This window comes from Panthera uncia (genome assembly GCF_023721935.1).
Source record: "Panthera uncia isolate 11264 chromosome B2 unlocalized genomic scaffold, Puncia_PCG_1.0 HiC_scaffold_24, whole genome shotgun sequence".
Lineage (NCBI taxonomy): Eukaryota > Metazoa > Chordata > Mammalia > Carnivora > Felidae > Panthera > Panthera uncia.
In genome coordinates, this window is record NW_026057580.1 from 45,370,564 (window position 1) to 45,394,085 (window position 23,522).

At 41.4% G+C, this 23,522-nt stretch overlaps 1 protein-coding gene across 1 annotated transcript in view; it reads left to right on the forward strand.

Moving 5' to 3' along the window:
- Window positions 1-14,933, forward strand: part of MRAP2 (melanocortin 2 receptor accessory protein 2) — a 30,982-nt gene extending 16,049 nt beyond the window's left edge. Inside the window, exon 3 of the mRNA XM_049653966.1 lies at window positions 13,404-14,933. Within this exon, the coding sequence (XP_049509923.1) occupies window positions 13,404-13,797 (394 nt within the window). The 3' untranslated portion in view covers window positions 13,798-14,933. The remainder of the gene's footprint in view (window positions 1-13,403) is intronic.
- The last annotated feature ends 8,589 nt before the right edge of the window (window positions 14,934-23,522 follow it).

Here is a 23,522-nt window from a genome sequence, read left to right on the forward strand (position 1 = left end):
AGTAGGAGGCGGAAGAAAAAGAAACCCATCCTCCCATGGGACATCCAGGCCCTAAGCATTCACGTTTTATTTGCACTTGCCAATATTCCACTCCAGCCTCACTTTGAGTATGTCTCTCAAACAGTGAGATGATTTTAGAAAGGAGACTAAGTAGAGAATCTTGGTGTTGGGTTGGAAGGACTGACATGTCTGAATTCTGACTGCTTTATATAGCAGGCTCTCTGGATAATTGGTCACAGAGAACAGTCATTTCCTCAAGTAGGTATCAGGCAGCATCCTTTTGGAATATGACTCTGTCACTCTGGGTAAGATACCTGATCTTATCCAAAGGATACAAAAATGCTGATTTGAAAGGGCACATTCACTCCAATGTTTATAGCAGCCTGTCAACAATAGCCAACTTAGGGTAAGAACCCACATGTCCATCAACTGATGAATGAATAAAGAAGATGTGGTGTATATATGTATTGGAATACTACGTGGCGATCAAAAAGAATGACATCTTGCCATTTGCAACAACATGGATGGAACTAGAGTGTATTATGCTAAGTGAAATAAGTCAGTCAGAGGAAGACAAATATCATGTGATTTCACTCATATGTGGGATTTAAGAAACAAAACAGATGAACATAGGGGAAGGAAAGGAAAAATAAAATAAGATAAAAACAGAGAGGGAGGCAAACCATAAGAGACTCTTAAATACAGAGAACAAACTGAGGGCTGCTGGAGGGGATGTGGGTGGGGGCATGGGCTAAATGGATGATGGACATTAAGGAAGGCACAGGATGTTATATGTGAGTGTTGAATCACTAAATTCTACTCCTGAAACCAATACTACACTGTATGTTAACCAACTTGAATCTAAATAAAAAACAACAAGAACAAGAACGACAGCAACAAAGGTACCTGATCAAGTCTGCGAGCTCATAATGTACTAGTGCTGAGTCTACTGCTTAATTCTATCTTTTTCTCCGTGGAGGTGTTTCAGGGAAGGATCTCATTATTGCTGACACATGCAAAGAATATGTGCCTCTGTGAAAGTAGAGAGACACAAAGACGGCAGATACCACAACCCGCGGCTCTACTCCTTGTGCCATGCCCACAACAGACATCACTAATCGGCGGTGCTATCTACCTGCATAGCCAAGACTTAGCCTCAGAATTGTTTTCAAAACACTATTTTAGGCATCCAACAGGAATTGATCACAAGTTAGCCGAGAGAGTAGATGTAATTGCCATCCCTGGCTGGACCTTCACTTAACAATGTTCGACGGTAGGAGTTGAGATCCATTCACTACACTGAGCCAATGACATTACAATAAAATGGGCAAGTTTCTTCCCCCTGACGACTTCAAACTGGGATCATATTGGCCTAAGAACTTCAATTCTGGAGTCACTGACCTTTCAATGGCTTTTGTGAAGAGAGGGATCGTGTAATAACCAGATGAGTTTATGAGACAGTAACGAACAACTCCTCAAATCTTAGTATGACACAACACAAGTTTATTTCTTACTCAAGCTACATGTTTGCCGTGGGTGGACAGAAGCTTCTCCTCTTATGTCTGCACTGTCTCCAACACTCAGCCTTCTGGGTTACTGTAACGGGGAGAGCACCTGTGGAGATCTCACACCTGCCCTTCTGTTCTTCAGCCAGGAAGTGGCACACATCCCTTCCTCTCCCAGCTCATTGGCCAGAACTAGCCACACCCCCTGACTGCCCAGGCTGAGAAGGGTAATCTGTGTGCCCAGAAGAAGAGAACCAGATACTGGCGAACGCTAGTAAAGTATACTGCAGAGGGAAAAAGACTATTATAAAGCTGACATCACCTTTCCTAAAAGCTTTTAGGCCCAAGAAACAGCTTTAATGGGGATTATTTTCCTCCTGGAATATTCGCTATTGTGTGTGTAAGGAAAAAACCCTCTTACCTGGATCCTTTATGGACAATGAAGATAAAAGAACCATTTCCCCCTGCTTTCTCAGCTAAGGAGCCATTTACTCTGGCTGTCTTGTGAAAGCATTATAGCCCCATTATCATAAATCTGCCAGAGAGAGAGCAACAGAAAAGCCTTGGATCACATTTTTATGTTGAATGTTTTGAACTTCCCCCCAAAAACTATCAAACTCCAGATATCATATGTCTCAAATACCCTCCTTTTGTAGCCTTGGCTAAGTGCATCTTGTCCGAGTGGGGATGTACTTTTAGGCCTGAGTGCAGAATTGCTCATGACCTTATAAAAATGGAAATTACATTTTACTTTGAGTTGCAATTTACCTGAATATGGCACTCACTAAAGGATAGGTATAGTACATCTAAAAGCTAATAGCAAGAAATGTCAGTGCTTAAGGTTTCTGATAATGACCAAGGCCACAGGAACTAGCTGGCAAAGTGCAGACATAGTGAGTGGTTCCTGAAGAAGTGCTGACATTTTGAGAGGTCTACCACTATCAACAGGTAGAAAATATGACTATTTTATGTATCAGATTCAATTTATACCCCCCTTTTCCAGGAGTCACTTTTAATTTCCCATCAGTGAAGCCATGGCTTGCCCAGGACTGCACTGAGGGTTGTTCTAATGTAGTAAACTCTTCTTACCCCAGAGAGACTGACACCTTCCTGGTAAGTGAGAACTAGCAACTAAAGCCACCAAAGGCACTGCCACAAACAGACAGAAAGGTTGGGTTGCCACCTCTAGGCCTTGTTACATGACATGAAGCTTTTAGCACAGGCTATGGCTCCATAAATATTAGTGGTTATTATTATTTTCTCAGTAGTTGTGGTCACAGAGGTTTAACTCTTAGTAGGTCTTTGTTTAGCCTAACACATCTCTAAAGGACCACTGGAAATGACTTCTAGAAGTACAGGTGCCCACAGGCTGAACTGCCCACCACTTTTCGTGAGTAGGGTGGACCTGAAGACAATGGTGGACATACTAAGACTCAGCACACCAGCAGGCACTTCGTTTGCAAAACATTGTGATAAATCTGAAAAATCTCTGGAGGAATAACCCAGAGAATTACAGATGTTTTCCTTCTCCAAATGGAGGTGGGAGGGGTCTGTCCTCCTGACCTGATTTGTCTCTTGGGTCACAGAGGAAGGGTTCGAGAGGTCTACCACTATCAACAATGCTATACACTGGGGGTGGCTAAGCTTTTCATGGGAACCAGGGCTTTGGGCCACCAGCAGATACAGCTGTTCAGTGCGCTCATTGAGGGTCTAATGACTTCAAGGCCCTTTGGGAGATGCAAGGATGAACATAATCCAGCACCACAGTGCATAGGAAGAAACGGGCCATACACAAATAGTTCTGGCACGAGGCAGGAAGGGATGCATCTTGTAAGAAAAGGTCAGTGAAATACAGCAGGAGCACAGAGAAGGGATAGATTCCTTCTCATTGCAAGATCAGACAGTCTCCCTAGAGGCAGTAACATTTGCATTGGACAGTGAAGAAGGTATTTGACTTTGACAGATAGAGAAGCATGGAAGGGCCCATCAGGAAGAAGGAACAGTACAAGCCTAAGAGAGGGACAGTCCTGAGTGCGTTTGGTGCCATGTGGCTGGGCCATAGGGTTAGCAAGGGGACTGGTGGGAGAGCACACCAGAATGACCAGCTGATGTAAGGGTGGGGGGTCTGAGCTATCAGGCAGAGAGTCTGGGGATTCAGTGAAGGTTTGTGAGCAGGGGAGTGTCATGGTAGTAATGACAATCAGTGCAGGTGCCAGAGGACTGCAAGTTAGAGGCTGTCTGTTCGGGTACAGAATATTCCACAGGTACAGAAAATACATGACACATCCCATGGTAAGAAGAAGAAAAAAAAAAAACAGGAATAAGAACAGTCTGATCAGTCTTTTTATTCTGGCTGGGGGATTTCAGTAATGTTGCAACAAATAGATTAACTCCCAGTTGTATTTCTTTTATTTTTTATTTTTTTAAATTTTTATTTATTTTTGAGACAGAGCACAAGTGGGGGAGGGACAGAGAGAGAGGGAGACACAGAATCTGAAGCAGACTCCAGGCTCCAAGCTGTCAGCACAGAGCCCAGTGTGGGGCTCGAACTCACTAACCGCCAGATTATGACCTGAGCTGAAGTCAGACACTTAACCAACTGAGCTATCCAGGCGACCCCCCAATTGCATTTAAAAAAAATTTTTTTTAATGTTTTATTTATTTTTGAGAGAGACAGAGACAGAATGTGAGTGGGTTAGGGGCAGAGAGAGAGGGGGGCAGAGAGAGGGAAACACAGAATCTGAAGCAGGTTCCAGGCTCCAAGCTGTCAGCACAGAACCCGACATGGGGCTCGAACCCAAGAGCTGTGAGATCACGACCTCAGCTGAAATCAGATACTTAACCAACGGAGCCACCCAGGCGCCCCCCCCCCCCCCCCCCCCCCCCGCTCCCCCCCAGCCAATTGCATTTCTTAAAACAAGATGAAAATGAGGAATATAAGGTTTTTTTAAGTTTATTTATTTTGTGTGTGTGTGTGTGTGTGTGTGTGTGTGTGAGAGAGAGAGAGAGAGAGAGAGAGCGCACACGAACAGGGGAAGGGCAGAGAAGGAGAGAGAATCCCAAGCAGGCTCTGTGTTGACTACGTAGGACTCAAACTCACAAACTGTGAGATCATGGCTTGAGCTGAAACCGGGAGTCAGACACTTACCTGACTGAGCCACTCTGGCATCCTGGAATACAAATTCTTAAAACAAATAAATGAAATAAATGATTACAAGGTTCAATTTCCTCTCAAAATAAACTCTTGTAATTTTCAAAAAGTTAGGATGACACAGGAGGCCTTCTCTTGAGCACAGTAGCTAGATCATCAATTTCATAATGACAAGATCTAGAATGTAACAAAAACAATTTAAAATGCTAAAATTATTGATGATTCTAAATTTTGTGGCAAACTGTCTTCGTTTGTTCAGGCTGCTATAGCAGAGTATCATAGGATAGAAAGCTTGTAAATAATAGAAATCTATTTCCTACAGTTTCTGAAGGCTGAGAAGTTGAAGATCCAGGTGCTAGCAGATTTGGTAAACTTAGTAAATTTGGTAAATCATAGATTTGGTAAATCATAGATGGCATAGATTTGGTAAATCATAGATGGCAAACTTTTCACTGTGTCCTCATATGAAGGAGGGAGCAAGGGATCTTCCTGGGACCTCTTTTATAAGGGCATATTCCCATTCATTAAGGTTAAGTATCCTTTTCCAAAGGCCCCACCTCCTAATACCATCTCAAGAGGGAGTAGATTTCAACACAGCAATTTTGGAGGGACACAGACATTCAACCTATAGCACAATATTCTTCAGTGTTCTCTCCTTTCCTCATGATAACTTATAACATGGTATTAATTGCCAGACCAGTCAACATCTCAAAGCTTCTCATTCTTTCAGTGTTTCAGTTTTTGAAGCTTCTGGCTTCTGGCTTTAACTGTAATCTTAATCAAGGTAGAATTTAAGATGTTTGGCCCTTGTAGTTTTTAATTTTCCCAAGTGTAACCAAAGCTGTAGAAGAACAAGTTGACTTTAAACTCTTGTAACTGATCTAAAAGGTGCCATTAAGCATTGTTTTTCCCTATGCAGCTGAATTTGAATGAGAAAGTTGAAACTTGCTGTCTTCTCTTTTTCATGGGAGCATAACAACCCACAGAGCGGTACCCAGGCCATCTACAGGCTGGAAAGGCATCCTTAACAATACGGCATGTGTTTCTTTCCTAAAAACTAAATTAAGACAACATCCAAAGGCACCTGGGTGGCTCAGTCGGTTGAGCATCCAACTCTTGATTTCAGCTCAGATCATGATCCCAGGATCATGAGATTGAGCCCCACCTCAGGCTCCATACTGAACGTGGAGCCTGCTTGAGAGTCTCTCACTCTCCTCCTGCCCCTCTCCCACACTCACTTACTTCTCTCTCTCAAATAAATAAATTTTTAAAAAGACCACATCTGGCTGCAAACTTCCCATGCCTAATTAGTGAGAATTCTTTGATATTTACTGCATTAAATAAATAAAAGTATTTTTGGTTGTTACTCATTAGGGCTATGCTGTTTTAAAAAATGGGTAGCCACTGAGGGGCAGTATTTTCACTGGCTTTCCTTGAAGCCATTCTTACGAATAAGTGGCAGGAAATCTTCCCCATGGAACTTGAGCCCTGCAGCCTCCAAGGCTGGCCAGTTGTAGAAAGTACAAGATACCCTTTTAGTAACTCTTCTGTATATGAGTTCCAAGGACCTATGTGAGAGACACCATGGAAGAGTATGGAACAGAGCTTGAGGATGTGGAGAGCATTGTAGGGGGCAGAGGTAGGGTGTTTCCTTGTACTGAAAGTAGGTGCAGGGCAGACCTGGGGGATACTAGTTTGCTGGACCTCCTGTATCTCTCACTCTAGAGTCCACACTCAGGATCTATTAATAGACCATCCCTTATTATTTTTTTTAAATTTTCTTCTAAATGTTTATTTATTTTTTTGAGAGAGAGAGAGACAGAGACAGAGACAGAGAGCAAGTGGGGAAAGGGTAGAGAGAGACAGAGAGACAGAGAGAGAAAGAGAGAGAGAGAGAAGGGAGGGAGACACAGAATCTGAAGCAGGCTCCAGGCTCTCAGCAGTCAGCACAGAGCCCGTCACGGACTTGAACCCACAAACCGTGGGATCATGACCTGAGCTGAAGTCAGACGCTTAACTGACTGAGCCACCCAGGTGCCCGCCGATAGACCATCCCTTATTAAGGCTCTCTTGCTCTTACTTTTTGACCTTATTTGGGTATGATGCCCTTGAATTAATTTCTGACCTTGTAGAAACTATAGAAGGGGCTGCCTGCCAAGCCAAGGGTTGATTTAGTTTCAAGATCTCTTCATCATTAAGTCATTTAAGAGAAATTTATTGAGCAGCTATTATATGCCCAGTACTGTGCTAAGTATTAGGAAATAGGCAAGAAACACATGATACCTGACTTCAAGAGATGATAATGTTAATGAGGGTGCCAGATAAGAAAAGAGTATAATACAGAGTGAGAAGACAGATGGAGAGAAGCACCAGTCTTCCAGGAGAACATTCTAACTCAGACTGGAGGACTCAGGGAAGACTTCTAGCAGGAGGTGACACAAGACATAATTCATGAAGGGCCAAGAGGTGATAGACAGGTGGGTTCCAGTTCCAGTAATGGCACTCACTTCCTGACTAAGCTTAATCATTTCTAGCTTTTGACTGAAAGTGAGAGATTTGCAACTCTTCCTTTCACTTGAACACTTAGGGCCATTGTAGGGTTATTAACTGGCATAATTTCAATATTGCTATGTCTCAGGAAATAGGGAGACCCAAGGAGAGGAAGAGAGATGAGATGGGGAGTGGCTGGTCAGTGAAGCAGTCAGAACACACAAAGCATTTATTGTTTGCCGTCCTGTGAGGCCACAGTTCGTGGTGCCCCCAAAACAATTAAGAGATAGACATTAAAGACTAATGGTTGCAGATCACCATAACAAATATAATAATAATGCAAACATTTGAACTATTGTGAGAATTACTGAAATGTGACACAGAGACACAAAGTGGGCAAATGCTGTTGGAAAAATGACACTGATGGACTCACCAGATACGGTGTTCCATAAACCCTCAATTTGCTAAAAAAAAAAAAACAACGCAGTGTCTGTGACCTTGCAAATAAAGCAAAGGGCAATAAAATGAAGTATGCCTGTATTCTACTTTTTTGATGCTATTGTGAATGGATTTTTTTCTTATTGTCTATGACTCTGTCTAAGGTCGATTGAAAGGAAGGTCTCTTAACAGTGCTGGGTCAAAAGGATAAATAAAGGGGTGCCCGGGTGGCTTAGTCGGTTAAGCGTCCGACTTCGGCTCAGGTCATGATCTCATGGTTTGTGGGTTTAAGCCCCGCATCGGGCTCTGTGCTGACAGCCCAGAGCCTGGAGCCTGTTTTGGATTCTGTGTCTCCCTGTCTCTCTGCCCTTCTCCCACTCACGCTCTGTCTCTGTGTCTCAAAAATAAATAAACATTTAAAAAAATTTTTTAAAAAAGGATAAACAAAGAAAGGAATCTTGACCCCTATTTCAACATGGTTCATATACCCACAGTAAAAGCTCCTAGAACAACTCTGTCCAAGAGCAGTTTTGTGATGATGCAACTGTTCTCTGTGATGTCCATGCAGGTAACCCCTGGCCATAAGTAGCTCTTAAGCACTTGAAATGGGAGTAATAGAACAGAGATTCTGATTTTTTTTTAAATTCTACATAATTTAAATTTAAATAGCCACCTGTGGCTAATGGCTATTATATTGGACAGCATAGTTCTAGAAGAAAGCATGGGAGAATATTTTCATGAATTTAGGGTAGGCAATTATTTCTTAGAGATGATATAAAAAACATAATATAAATTTTAAAAGTTGATAACTTGAACTTAACTGAAATTTAAAGCTTCCACTCATCAAAAGACACCTTCAAAAATATTTATTTTGGAAGAGAGAGAGAGAGAGAAAAAACACCCATGGGATGGGCAGAGAGAGAGGGAGAGAGAGAATCCCAATCAGGATCTGTGGTGTCAGCACAGAGCCTGATATAGGGCTTGATCTCACGAAATGTGAGATCATGACCTGAACTGAAATCAAGAGTTGGATGCTTAACTGACTGAGCCACCCAGGCACCCCTCAAAAGACATCCTAAGAAAATGAAAATGTAAATCACAGATCAAGAGAAAATGTTTACAATGCATTTGACAAACGGCTTGTATTCAAAATGTATTACAAACCTGTCACAAATCAATAACAAAAATAACCCAATTTTTAAAATGTGCAAAAGACTCATACAGAAACTTCACAAAAGAAGATAAACCAATAACCAATAAGCACATGCAAAGGTATTCAACATGACTAGACATCAGAGACATGCCCATTAAAATCACAACAAGATGCCATTTCCCTCCCACTAGCATGACTAACATTGAAAAGACCGACAACACCAAATGTCGACAAGGATGGGGAGTAACTGGAACTCTGATACTTTGTGGTGAGGTTGTAAAATGGCACAACTACGTTGGAAAAGTGCAGTTTCTTATCATGTTAAGCATGTGTCTACTCTGTGACCCAGGAATTCTACTCTTAGGTATTTACTCAAGAGCAATAAAAACATGTATCTACAAAGAGACTAATTAAGAGTATTCATAGCGGGGTGCCTGGGTGGCTCCATCGGCTGACCTTCCAACTTCATCTCAGGTCATGATCTCATAGCTGTGAGTTCAAGCCCCGTGTTGGGCTCTGTGCTGACCGCTCGGAGCCTGGAGCCTGCTTTGGGTTCTGTGTCTCCCTCTCTCTCTGCCCCTAACCCACTTGCGCTCTGTCTCTGTCTCTCTCAAAAACAAGTAAACATTAAAAAAAAAATTAAAAAAAAAAAGTGTTCATAGCTCTACTCACAACAGTGCCAAGCTGTCAACAAGCCAGATGTCTTTTTTTTTTTTCATTTTTAGAGAGACAGGGTGAGTGGGGGGAGGGGCAGAGAGAGGGGGAGAGAAAGTATCCGAAGCAGGTCCCGAGTCATCAGCAGAGCCCAATGCGGGGCTCAAACTCGTGAACCATGAGATCATGACCTGAGCCGAAACCAGACATCAGAGGCTTACCCGACTGAGCCACCCAGGTGCCCCAAGCCAGATATCTTTTAACAGGAGAATGAATAAACAAATTGTAACAAACTTATATGATGAAATATCACTAAGCAAGAAGGACAAACTGTTGTTATATGTAACAACATGGATGATTCTCAAAAAACATTATGCTAAGCAAAAGAATCCGGCACAGAAGGTTATATATTATATGAATTTGTATGAATTTTAAAAACAGGCTAAACTAATCTGTGGTGATAAAAATCCACACACTTTACCTACAGGAGGTGGAAATTGACTAGAAATTCAAGAATAAGCAAAGCTTATCCATAGAGAGATCAAGGCAGTGCTACCTAAAGTGGGTAGAAATTGAATGGAAGGAAACTTTCTAGGAGAAAGGAAACATTGTCTATCTTGGTCACTATCAGAGTGATAGTTATATGGATGTTTACGTCGGATTTTGCTTTTATGATCTATGAGTTCCAATATGTAAATTTTACCCTATAATGGAATAAATGGAATTGAAGCAATCTGTGTCTGTGAGTACATTTTTTCACATATAGGTTCTTTAGTTTACCAGTCAAAGAAAGAAAAGAAGAATAAAGAATAAAATAAATCTATTGAGTATTTAACATTTACCAAATTCTAAGAGTACAAAGGTGAACTTTTGCCTTGTTCTCAGGGAGGGAGAATCAGACAAATTGCACTGTTATCACACCAAGAGATCATCAGGAGAAAGGTCAGAAGAGCCGGGTGGGGCAGAGAAGGCACCTCCAGGGCCTGACTGTCCACCTCCTGGCTCTGCCCTGCAGGAAGACAAAACTCTTTTGGTCTCCTCTTGGTTCAGCAAGGATGATTTTTTTTTAATTATTAATTTATTTTTTTTTTAATTTTTAAATTTTTTTTTAAGTTTATTTATTTTTGAGACAGAGAGAGACAGAGCATGAACGGGGGAGGGTCAGAGAGAGTTGGAGACACAGAATCGGAAGCAGGCTCCAGGCTCTGAGCCATCAGCCCAGAGCCCGATGCGGGGCTCGAACTCACGGACAGCGAGATCGTGACCTGAACTGAAGTCGGACGCTTAACCGACTGAGCCACCCAGGCGCCCCTTAATTTATTTTTTTAATTTACATCCAAGTTAGTATATAGGGCCACAATGATTTCAGGAGTAGATTCCTTAATGCCCCTTACCCATTTAGCTCACCCCCCTCCCACAATCCCTCCAGCAACCCTCTGTTTGTTCTGCATATTTAAGAGTCTCTTCTGTTTTGTCCCCCTCCCTGTTTTTATTTCTTTTTGCTTCCCTTCCCTTGTGTTCATCTGTTTTGTCTCTTAAAGTCCTCATATGAGTGAAGTCATATGAGTTTTCTGACTGACTAATTTCTCAGCAAGGATGATTAATGGAGCCACTTCTTAATCCTGAGAAAATGTAGCCTAGGTTATGGAAGAGCTGCTGCCCACAGCTGGGTTTCTGGGTCTGCTTTCATACTCGGTAGATGCTCCAGGCAGGCAGAGAAGCCTCAGCTGCTTCTTAGCCCTGGATTTGCAAAGTGACATAAGCTCCAGCATTTTAGTCATGCCGTTTCCAAATGTGTTAAGCCCTTCTTTCCTAGGTGACATTTTACCTTATTTGGTCACAGGTTGCCGGCACACTCATTCCTACTCTCAAACATCTTTTAAACCTGGGTGAAGTGACAATTAGGGGAAGAAAACCACTTACTGAAAGATAAGAAGACCTCTTAAATGTGCATTAAAGCAGAAGTTGTCAGTCCCTCTAAAGTGATTTTTCTCTGAATTCTGAATACGTGACTTGGTGAACATTGTACTCTTGTATAAATCATTGAGCTTCACATCACATTCACTCAGTAGGCTATGATATTTATTCACCTGATTTTTTTTTTTTTTTTTTAATTAAAAAGGATCGGGGCACCTGGGTGGCTCATTCGGTTAAGCTTCTGACTTCAGCTCAGGTCATGATCTCACAGTCTGTGAGTTTGTCCCGCATCAGGCTTTGTGCTGACAGCTCAGAACCTGGAGCCTGTTTCAGATTCTGTGTCTCCCTCTCTCTCTGAGCCTCCCCTATTCATGCTCTGTCTCAAAAATAGATAAATGTTAACAAAAAATAAAAAAAAAAAAAAAAAAAGGAAAACTCAGGCTTCTGAGAAGAATGCCTTGTCTGATGTCACCCAGGTAATCAGGTTGGAGAGCTGGTATAAAGTCCTTCAGCTGCTGGATTGCAAAGCTTATAGGATAACTGACCTCCAAAATCCAGAGGTCTATATGGAAGTAATATATGGAGTCCATACAGTCAGATTTTCCAGACTGTAAATTGCATCCAGGGACCCCTGCGTGGCTCAGTTGGTTAAACATCTGACTCTTGATTTCAGCTCAGGTCATGATCTTACAGTTTGTGAGTTTGAGCCCTGCATTGGGCTCTGTGCTGACAGTGTGGAGTCTACTTGGGATTCTCTCTCTCTCTTCCTCTCTCGCTGCCCCTCCCCCACTTGCTCATGTTCTCTCTCTCAAAATAAATAAAAATAAACTTAAAAAAATTGCATCCATGCCCTCTGCCCCATGAGAGCTTGGTCATAAGAACTTTATCCTGAGTGATAGGGTGGGAAGGAAGAGATTTAGAACTAAAATCATGGAGATCACATGCTTGTTAAACAGACTCTAGAATCTAATTTTTGTCAGCTTCTATTCTGGAGTTGAAAATGTGCTCAGTCATGATTCTTACCCTTAAAGAATCACTACCTGTGTGTGAGCAACCTTTGTAGAAACCTGGAAAGGATGGTGATTAAAATAGATGGGTGTCAGGTTATTCAAAGCTCTAATGGGGTTAATCGACACTTATTTTATTCATTCATTCACTGACTTATTACCATTGAGTTGCTAATTGGTTCCACATTAAATAAAACAAGGAATTAGGAAAGTGGGTTTTATTCTCACTGCCATTACTAACTGGTTTTGTGACTAAAGGGGGCAATCTGATGGCTCTTTACCTTAGCTCATGTATTTGTGAAATGGGTATCATGATTCCTGCCCTAAGTGACTGCACTGGTCAGTTTTGAGAATCAAGTGAAATACATGGACATGAAAGCACTTTGACAAATATGAAATTTACCCTGTAAGATAGCACTGCTGTTCAGGCTGATCTGATGTAGGTCAAGGGTCCTAAACTTGACCATCAGTGGTGATCCCTGGGGATTCTATGAAAACACAGCCCCTACCTCTGGAGATTCTGAAGGTCTTGACCCAGGATTCTGCATTTTTTTAAATTACGTTTCTTTATTTTTGAGAGGCAGAGAGAGACAGAGCATGAGTGGGAGAGGGGCAGAGAGAGAGGGAGACACAGAATCTGAAGCAGGCTCCAGGCTCCGAGCTGTCAGCACAGAGCCCGATGCAGGGCTCCAACTCACGAACTGTGAGATCATGACCTGAGTCAAAGTTGGACACTCAACTGACTGAGCCACCCAGGTGCCTGCCCTGCAGGATTCTGCATTTTGAGAAGCACTTCAACTAATTCTGATGCAGGTGATCCAAGAGTCCCAGAGAAGCATGGCTGTTTGATCCAGAATATTGGGGGATTCCTCAGCAAGGTGTCTTTTCGGGATGGTCCAATTGTCTTGGGTTTATTTACGTGTTCAGAAGTGATATCTCTCCATTGTGGTATTTGTCTGTCCTGTACAGAGGCACATGCTCGAGGCTCAGTGGAAGCATGCTGGTCTGCCCAACATGCCAAAACCCACAATTTCTGTAGGTGAACAAGCTGGTATGTAAGCACTCTTTTATTTTCCTTCTCTCTACAGCAATGCAGAGTCTTCAGAGAAGAGATTCAGAATGAATAGCTTTGTGTCAGACTTCGGAAGACCGCTGGAGCCAGATAAGGTGTTTTCTCGACAGGGCAATGAGGAATCCAGGTCTCTCTTTCACTGCTACATCAATGAAGTGGAACACTTGGATAGGGCTAAAGCTTGTCACCAGACCACAGCCCTTGACAGCTGTGTTCAACTGCAGGAAGCCATTAGAAGCAATGGGCGGCCAGAGGAGGAGTTGAACAGGCTCATGAAGTTCGACATCCCCAACTTCGTGAACACAGACCAGAACTCCTCCTTTGGGGAGGATGATCTTCTGATTTCAGAACCACCTATTGTTCTAGAAAATAAGCCAGTTTCCCAGACCTCACACAAAGACCTGGATTGAGAAACGTACTCTGTAAAGTGTCTTCCTGGAGATGTTGGATCCGTCTCTGTAAAGCAAGAAATCTCCACTGACCAAAGTTGTTTGTGTGTGTTGGGGGGAGACATGGGAGACAGAGATAGAAAGAAAGACACAGAGAAGAGATCCCCTCAGAAAAGAGCTGAAGAAGCCGAGCTTCTGTGCCTTTAAACACAGTTCAGGCTTTTTTGAGAATAAAGTATTTGCATGGTCTCACCTTCCTTGTTGTTGAAAAGTTTGGCTGCACAGAGTGTTAGTGTTCTTGAATGGGGGTTAGCATGCTGCATTCCAGTCTGGCCCTGCCACCACCACGCTCTATTTTTAGCAAGTTGCTTTACCTCTCTGGGCTGCCACATTGTTCATTGTAACATGAGGAGTTTGAAGTAGATGACTCATCCCAGCTCTAATATTTTGTGAATTTGTGACTTTGCATCCAGAAAAAGCTGGAATGTACATAACGCAGTATAAACCAGGGCACTGCCTCCTATCTCTTGTAGGATGCCCTATGTCGGTACCTTCCCCTCAGCCCTTAACTGAGCCCAGCTTTTGTCAGAGGTGCAAGCATCTATGAGGAGGTCGGAAGACACATCTCTCAGTCACCATGGCCAACATTTCTTTGATTGTACTGAAACAGCTCTTCTGAGAACCTCCAGCCACCCATGCTAAGAGCTAGGGCCAGCCCTGCCCCTCTTCTCCCAGAATCAGTACCAATTCATGGTACATCGCATGGCACTCTTGTTCCCAGAAATGTAGAGAAGGTTGTCAGCTCAGTGAGAGGAGGTGCCTTTCGTATCTCTGTGTTGGTGTGCGTCCGTCATAAGAAGAGTACTTGCCATGCTATTTACTTGGCAGATGTGTAGGTGATAGTCATGTGACTAGTGTATGGACTTTGAGCTGAGATGGTGAATGGGTTGTAAATCCCCACCAACAGATATGCAGGGTGGCCTGGTGCAACACAGAGTTAATTTCATGAAAGAGTCCAGTCTGCACGCTGGTATTGGAAACAACTTGGTTTTGCACACACAGTTGCATGCATGGCCAACTGCTAATCTCTGGGTGGCATTTTCATTATGAATTTGTTTACCACCTGTCTTGCTAAAGCTAAAAAATAAATGCATTTGCACAGGAATTTTCTCTGGTTCTTTGTTCTCACACATCCAAATTTTTCATTTCCTTTAAGAATTATTCCATGTTTATAATTCTTCCTAATTTCTGTCATCTCTAGGAGCCCAGTTGGTCTGAGTCATGCACCAGATTTCATTTGGGAGTTATCCCACCAGAAGAAATCCCTTTTCTATAATATCTTTTGAGGAAAATATTATTCTTTAAGACTCTAACATTAAACAGTAGAGCAAAGCATGGAACATTTCTTGTAATTAGCACATTTTTGCAAATAGATACTTGCTATTTTCATTAAAGAATGCTGATTTTATTAACTTTTACTAATATGAATATTACTATTCATCATTTAAACAACCAAATATAAACCATAGGCTATTTCTTAAGATTCAAAGCTATTTAAGTGGTATCTTATTTAGAAATAGATTCATTAGAAGAGTGTTACTAGAAGTTGGAAAAATACCTATGACCATGCCATCATTCTTATTAACTAAATGTCAAAAACTGTGAAGTGTATAAGATTTTACACCTCCTATAAGCTATCAGAGTAAGCCAGGTCCAGTTTTGTGGATGCTGGCAGAAGACATGAGACTCCTGGCTCAGAGACAAAGAACTTCTTACAGCATAGCAGGCAACATGTTCTTCATGGTCATGTTGGATCCTAAATTCATTTCCTATTGCTACTGTAGCAAAGTACCACAAATTTAGCTTAAAGCAACACATGTTTATTCTCTTACAGTTCTAGAGCACAGAAGTCCAAAATCAGTGTCAGTGGGCTAAAATCAAGGTGTCATCACAGCCGTATTCTATCTGAAAGCTAGAGAAAAATCCACTTCCTTGCCTTTTCTGGCTTTCAGAGGCTACTCACACTCTTTGGCTTAGGACTTTGTATCACTCCATCCTCTGCTCCTACTTTATACCTCTGTCTCTGACCATCCTGCCTCTCTCCTATAAGGACCCATTAGGACCCTTATAATCCAATTGCATTAGATTACCCGTGATAATCTCCCAATTTGAGATTCTTAATTGCATATGCAAAATTCCTTTTGTCATGTATGGTAACATACTCACAAATTCAAGGATTATGACTTGGACATGTTTTGGGAGGGTGTTAGCCTACACAGTCTTCCCTTTGGCCCCAAAGATTCATGAGCACCTCACATGTAAAATACATTCACCTCATCCCAGCATCCTCCAAAGTCTCAATTATAAAGCATCAACTCAAAGTCCAATTTATAGTCTAAATCTTATTAGCTCAAAAGTCCCAATTTCATCATCATAATTATCTAACTCAGGTATGGGTGAGACCCTGGGTACGATCCATCTTGGGAAAAATTCTCCATCTGTGGCTTGTGAAACTAGAGAACAAGTAATTTGTTCCCAAAATACAATGGTGGGACAAGCACATCAGACCAGTTATAGACATCTGTTCCAAAAGGGAGAAACTGGAAGGAAAAAAGGACTCACCAGTCCTAAGCAATTTTGAAATTCATTTGGGCTAACTCCATTCAGTTGTCCTGGAAATAATCCTCTGTGGCTCATGGCTTTGCCCTCTGGGCCTGCAGCTCTGCCCTTTCAATCATCCTTTCTTTTTCTTAAATGTATTTGTAATGGAGAAGTTTATCAACCTGTTTCCTGCATGTAGAACTTTGGGGGGGGGGGTCTCACAGCCTACTTTCATCTTGTCCTCTTTCTGTCCCTTAAAGCCCAATTTGGCAGTGTTTCTCCAGGTGTCACATTCTCAAGAACATTGTGAGACTTCTCACTGTGTCACATGTATTCATTCCATTAGACAAGAGGCACAAATTGCACCACAGAATCATTCCCTCTTGAGGCTGGGGCATGACCTTTTGTAACTCCAAGCTGGTCAGGGGAAGGTGGCTTTTGCTTTGATCAATGACAATTCTCCAGAGAATGGAGAACTAGTGGACCAACACTGCCCCCAAAGCTGGGAATGACAAAGCGGCTAGTAAAGGAATCTGGGTGGGACATCGCCAGCACCCTTATAAACAGTAACAGATGACATTTATTGGGTACCAAGCAGCCTCTGTGCTAACTTAATTTTTGTAACCCCACTATGAGAACTCTCAATACAGAGGATTAAATGATCCTTTTAAATATAAGTTAAGTCCAATTACCTCTCTGCTCAAAACACTGCAATGGGGGCACGTGGGTGGCTCAGTCGGTTAAGTGTCTTACTCTTGATTTCGGCTCAGGTCATGATCCCGGGGTCGTGGGACTGAGCCCTGTGTTGGGCTCCATGCTGAGCATGGAGCCTGCTTGGGATTCTCTCTCTCTTCCTCTCTCTCTGTGCCTTCCCTGCTTGTGCTTGCTCTCTCTCTCTCTCTCAAAATAAATAAACATTCAAAACTCTGCAATGGCTTCCAGTGTCACTCAGCAAAGAAGCTAGAGTCCTTATACTGACCTTAAGGCTTTCCTCCCTCCATCGCCCAGCTGATCTCATCTGTTCTCCCCCGGCTCACCCTGCTCACCCTGCTCCAGCCTACTGACCTTCCTGCTATCCCTTGAAAACATCAGACATTTGTCTAAGGGCTGTTGCCCTGGCCAGTCTCTCTGTCTGGTACATTTTTCCTCTAGATGTCCACTTGGCCCACTCTCTCACCTCTTTTAGCTTTTTCCTCAAATGCCCCCTGTTATGGGTCAAATTGTGCCCCCTCCCAACCTACCAAAATCACACGTTAAAGTCCTATCCCCTAAAGGCCGAGAATGTGACCTTATCTGGAAACAGGGTTGGAGCAGAGGTCACGAGGGTGGGCCCTCATCCAATATGACTTGTGTCCTTATAAAAAGGGAATATTTGGACACAGAGACACGCATAGGATGAAGTCCACATGAAGAAAAGTCGGGAGAAGATAAGCCAAGGAGAGATGCCTGGAGCAGACTTCCCCTCAACAGCCTTAAGAAGGAAGCAGTCCTGCTGACTGACACGTTGATCTCAGACTTTCAGCTTCAGAATTGAGAGACAGCACATCTCTGGCGTTGACATCACCTCGTTGTAGTGCTTTGTTGGATCCCTAGTAGCAACAGCCCCCTCCTCAATGTTCTTAGTGAGGCTTACGCTGGCCATTCTTTCAAACTGGGCACTGCCTTCCCCTTATTCCTGGCCAGAACACTATCTCCCTGATCATACTCTGTTTTTCTTTCTCTACTGCACTTATCACCTACCATACTGTACAATTTATATGATTATGATGTCTGCGGTTTCCTTCGTGTCCCTCTTACTAGAATGTAAGCTCTGCCAGGGCCACACAGGTGCCTGAAACACAGGAGGCAGCCGGTAAAAACTGGCTGGAGGGAGGGATGGACTGTTTCTTATATGTATTTATATTTATTTTACAGGCGGGAGAACTAAGGCTCTGGGAGACTCGGTCTGTTTCTCAGGTGCAGAGTTGCCTGGCGGCAGACCAACCTGGGTTCCAAGAAATGGAGAACCTGGTGAAGGCTTGAATGGGTCTCTCGCTGTTGGTTAGTATTTACTTGATTTTTTTTTTCTGTCTCCAACTTTTGACCTCTTTATGTATTCTTTGTAACTTTCAATCTGTTTTAAATTTGAATTGTGCTTTGTTTCAGGTAAACAATCTGTAAGTCTTTTAACTTGCAGGTTTGTTCCCTATTGTGATTACTGATGATGTTTGCTTCCTAGCCTCTTATTTTGTGATTTCTATTTACTTGGCTCTGCTTTTCTCCTCTTTTCTTTACACCATGCAGCCATGCTCAAGAGCAGGTGGTCTGGAAATAGTCTGTTTGAGATGGGTTTCATTACTGGCTAACTGTGCCATCTTCACCAGGGTGCCTAGATACTGTTTCCTCATAAACAAGAAGGGATAACATCCACCTAAAAGTTAGTGAGCAGTAAGTGATAAAACATATAAAGCACTTAAAATAGTGATTGACCTATTCTACATGCTCCATTTTGGCTCATTTGTTTTTATTCTCTCTCTCTTTTTAAAATTTAATTCTAGTGTAGTTTTTATTTTCTTTTTAAACTATCTATCTATTTTTTAAACAACTGTTTGAGAGATTACTCTTGAATTTTAATAAACATACTGGATACTGAAAGTTCAAGTCTGTTGCTTAACTTGTGAAATTCGATGTACCAATTGTTGTATATATTTTGTTTCCATAAGTTCTGTTGGGCTCTTTTAAAACAATCCACCTGTTCTTTTCTCATGAGGTCGTAATATTTTCCATTAAATTTTCTATGATTTATATTTTTAAAGGAGGATTTAGCCATAGTCATGTATGTTCTCTTTTATTGTTTCATAGTTTAAGAAACTTGTTAATGTTTATTTGAGAGAGAGACAGACAGAGCGCGAGCGGGGAGGGCGGTGGTAGAGAGCAAGAGACACAGAATCTGAAGCAGGCTCCAGGCTCCAGGCTTTGAGCAGCACAGAGCCTGCAAACCCACCAACTTTGAGATCATGACCTGAGTCGAAGCGGGTCGCTTAACTGAATGAGCCACCCAGGCACCCCGATTGTTTCATAATTTTAGGCTCTGGAATACTAATCATCTTGGGGGTTTTTGGGTTTGCTACTTCTTATAGTCAATTGTTTCCAACTGGTGTGTGTGTGTGTGTGTGTGTGTGTGTGTAGTTGCATGAGCTTCTTTACAGTGAGTAGTATTTTTTTCTATGATTGTCTCACGCATCCTGGTTTTATAAAAATTTCTGTAAGTGGGGTGCCTGCGAGGCTTAGTTGGTTAAGTTTCTGACTTCAGCTCAGGTCATGATCTCTCTGTTCATGGGTTCAAGCCCCGTGTTGGGCTCTGTGCTGACAGCTCAGAGACTGAAGCCTGCTTTGGATTCTATGTGCGTCTCTCTCTCTCTCTCTAACCCTCCCTGCTCTCTCTCAAAAATAAACATTAAACTTTTTTTAATTATTTAAAAAAAATAAAAAAATAAAAATTTCCCTGAGTGATCAATCTGGAATTATGTTATTTTTAAACTTTTGCTTGGGGCTTCCTGTTTCATAAATAGGAGTATAAATTTGGATCCCACCGGAGGTTTTGTTTTTCTTAGGAACCCTGGTACAACCAATGTCCTCATCCCTTACCTATGTCAGTGTATGGAGTTCCTTGCCTCCCTTTCACTGAAGGGTCTCAGGAAAGCAAGACAGTTTCTATGCCTGGTAAGAACCCCTTTTTTCTGAGTGGGTATTTTAACCCACTTGAGGATGCAGATTAAAATCTTGTCCCCAGGGTGCTGTGGCATCAGCTCACAAGCTTACCATTCTGGCTTTAAAAGTTTCCTGTTTATTTTTGTCATCTGAGAATTCTTTTCTTCATGGTTAGCTCTATATTATTTTTGTTGTTTTATTTTGCCCAGTATTACTGAACGTTTTCCTTTGTAAAGGGATCCAAATTAACTCAGTTTCCCGTATTTCGAGAACTAAAAGCTTCCGTTCTGGAATATCAGTTTGATTTTTATTTATTTATTTATTTATTTATTTTTTAATGTTAATTTTTGAGAGAGAGACAGCAAGCAGGGGAGGGGCAGAGAGAGAGAGAGAGAGAGAGAGAGACAGAATCCAAAGCAGGCTTCAGGCTTGGAGAATCGTGAGATCATGACCTGAGCCGAAGTTGGTCGCTTAACTGAGCCACCCAGGCGCCCCTCAGTTTGATTCTTTTAAAAAATACATTTCAGTATATTTCGTAGGTGCAAATCTTTATCCTTTTATCTATTTTGTCCACCATTTCCTCTAGTTTATCAAACATATTGAAAGTGATTATTTAAAAAAATTTTTTTTTCAACGTTTTTTATTTTTGGGACAGAGAGAGACAGAGCATGAACGGGGGAGGGGCAGAGAGAGAGGGAGACACAGAATCGGAAACAGGCTCCAGGCTCCGAGCCATCAGTCCAGAGCCTGACGCGGGGCTCAAACTCACGGACGCGAGATCGTGACCTGGCTGAAGTCGGACGCTTAACCGACTGCGCCACCCAGGCGCCCCGAAAGTGATTATTTTAAAAGTCTTCATTTGCTAACCCTGATACCTGGACCACTTGTGTTTGCACTTGCTAATGTTTCCTATTCTTGTATTATTAAATCATATAGCCTGGACACTTTGCATGTCTGGAAATTGTTTACTTATTTGGCAGACATTGTGAATGAAATCGATTGATGCTACAAATGATGTTGTCTTCCATGAGAGAAGCTTCCCTACTTCCTGTTAGGCAGGTACAGTTTGGGGTGATCATCTTGCTCCAGTCAGCCATTGAGGTAGGTCAGTACTCAATTGCTTTTTCAAAAACGACTTTGAGGTATACTTGACAGAATGATTTTTATGTATTTAAAGTGTACTTTTTAATACACTTTGACACCCAAGAAACCATCACCACAACCAAGATAATAAATATGTTTATCACCCACAGAAGTTTTCTCATACCCACTTGTAATCCCTCCCTCCCCACCTCTTCCCCAGGAAACAATTGATCTGCTGTCTGCCACTATACATTGGTTTGTATTTTCAAGATATTTATATGAATGCAATCATGTGGTATCTACTCTTGTTTTGTCTGGCTTCTTACATAATTATTTTGAGATCACCCATGTATTTTTTTTATCCATTTACTTGATAGATGTTTGGGTTATTTACAATTTTGGCTATTATAGATAAAACTATGAATATTTGTTTACAAATCTTTATATTGGCATGTGCTTTTATTTTCTTAAGCACCTAGAAGAGGAACATCTGGGTCATATGGCAGATAGATGTTTCTTTTTAAGAAACTGCTGGACATTTTCTAAAATGGTTATATAGTTTTAAATTCCTCACAGTGTATAAATTCTGGTTTGTTTTGCTTTCTTACCAACACTTTGTAAGATCAATCTCTTAAAAATTTAGCCATTCTAATATATGTGTTTAGTCCTATCTCATTATGGTTTTCAATTGCATTTCACTAATAATCAATGCTATTCAGCATCTCTTCAGAAGCTTATTTTGCATCTGGATATCTTTGGTAAAGTGTCTTTTCATGTCTTTGGCTCATTGTCTTATTTGGGGTGTTTGTTTTATTACTGACTTTTGAGAGTTCTTTATTTTGGGTATAAATCTTTGATCAGATATATGATCTGCAAATAGTTTCTGTCAGCCTATAGCTTGTCTTTTTGTCTGCTTAATAGTGTCTTCGAAGAGCAGAAGTTGCTTATTATGGTGAAGTTGAATTTATCAATTCTTTTTAAAATAGGTCATATTTTTGGTGTCATGTCAAAGAAATCTTCACCAAACTCAAGGTCATAAATGTTTAATCTTTTTTTCTTTAAGTTTTATAGTTTTAGGTTTTATATTAAAGTCTATGATCCATTTTGAGTTCATCTTTACATATATTGTGATGTATGATCAAAGTTTATTTTTTGCATTAGGAATCTGATTGTTTCAGCACTATTTGTTGAAAAGAAACTTTTGTACTGAGTTGCCTTTGCACCTTTACTGAAAATCAGTTTTCCAGCATGCGTGTACATGTGTTGGCTTATCTCTGGATATTCTATTCTGTTGCATTGTCCTATTTGCCTATATTATGCCAAATCATACTTCTTGGTTGCTGTAGCTTTATAGTTAGTGTTATAATCAGATAGTGTAAGTCCCTGACTTTGTTCTTCTTGTTTGAAATTGTTTTGACTATCTGGGGTCCTTTGTGTTTCTGTCTGAATTTTGGAATCAGTTTTTGGAATTTCCTTATATCCTGTTCTGCCAAAATTCCACCCATTTCTTAAGATCCATCCCCAAAGCCACATTTTCCAAAAGAAGCTTTCCAGGTCCCAGGTGAAAGGGATTTCTTCTTTTTCTCCTGTGCTCCATTCACACTCCATATGACACTTAACTGCATTTATTCATACTTGGCTCTGTGTACTTTTCTGATCTTCTTGCCATCTAGTAAACTTCACCGGATCAGAAATCTTGATTTGTTCCCTCTGCTGAAAAAAGAGCTTTAGCCTTTGCAGGTGTGAGCCCTGCATTAAGAGAGATCTGCAAAGATATCTAGCTCATCTCCTGCATATTGTCAAGGAGTCCAACAGATTTAGGATGGTTTATTGTTTGTTATCTCCATGTTCTGTCAGGCCTGATTACTTGTTGCTATTACTGCACTTTCAAAGAATAATAGGATAATCATTGTCCAAATATCAAAACATATTCTAATTGACTTGTGTTGATAATTATGCAGCTGTGTCAATCTATTGTTCACAGAGTCCCTCTTCATTAAACTTTTGGGAGAATGTCATATCTTTAAAGATGGCAATGATACCTTTGTCTACTAGGGCAGGGATACCTCGACTCAGACCTACTAAATTTCCACTGGTCCCCTTCAGCTCTATTCTAGTCCTCAACTGGGGGGAACTTGTAGTAATGCCCCTACCTTCTAAAAGCCTATTATTCTCAGGAAGATTTTTTCTAGGAGTATAGTCATGTCCTTCTTATGGGAGAGATTTAGCTCAGTGATCTGGCAGTATGGGGATATATTTAGTCTGATTTTATAGAGTCTAAACTGTTCCATACTTATTAGGAACAAATACAACAAGGAAATTGTTTTAGTTTCTAACACATTAGCAGCATAATTATATGAGTAGGGAAATCA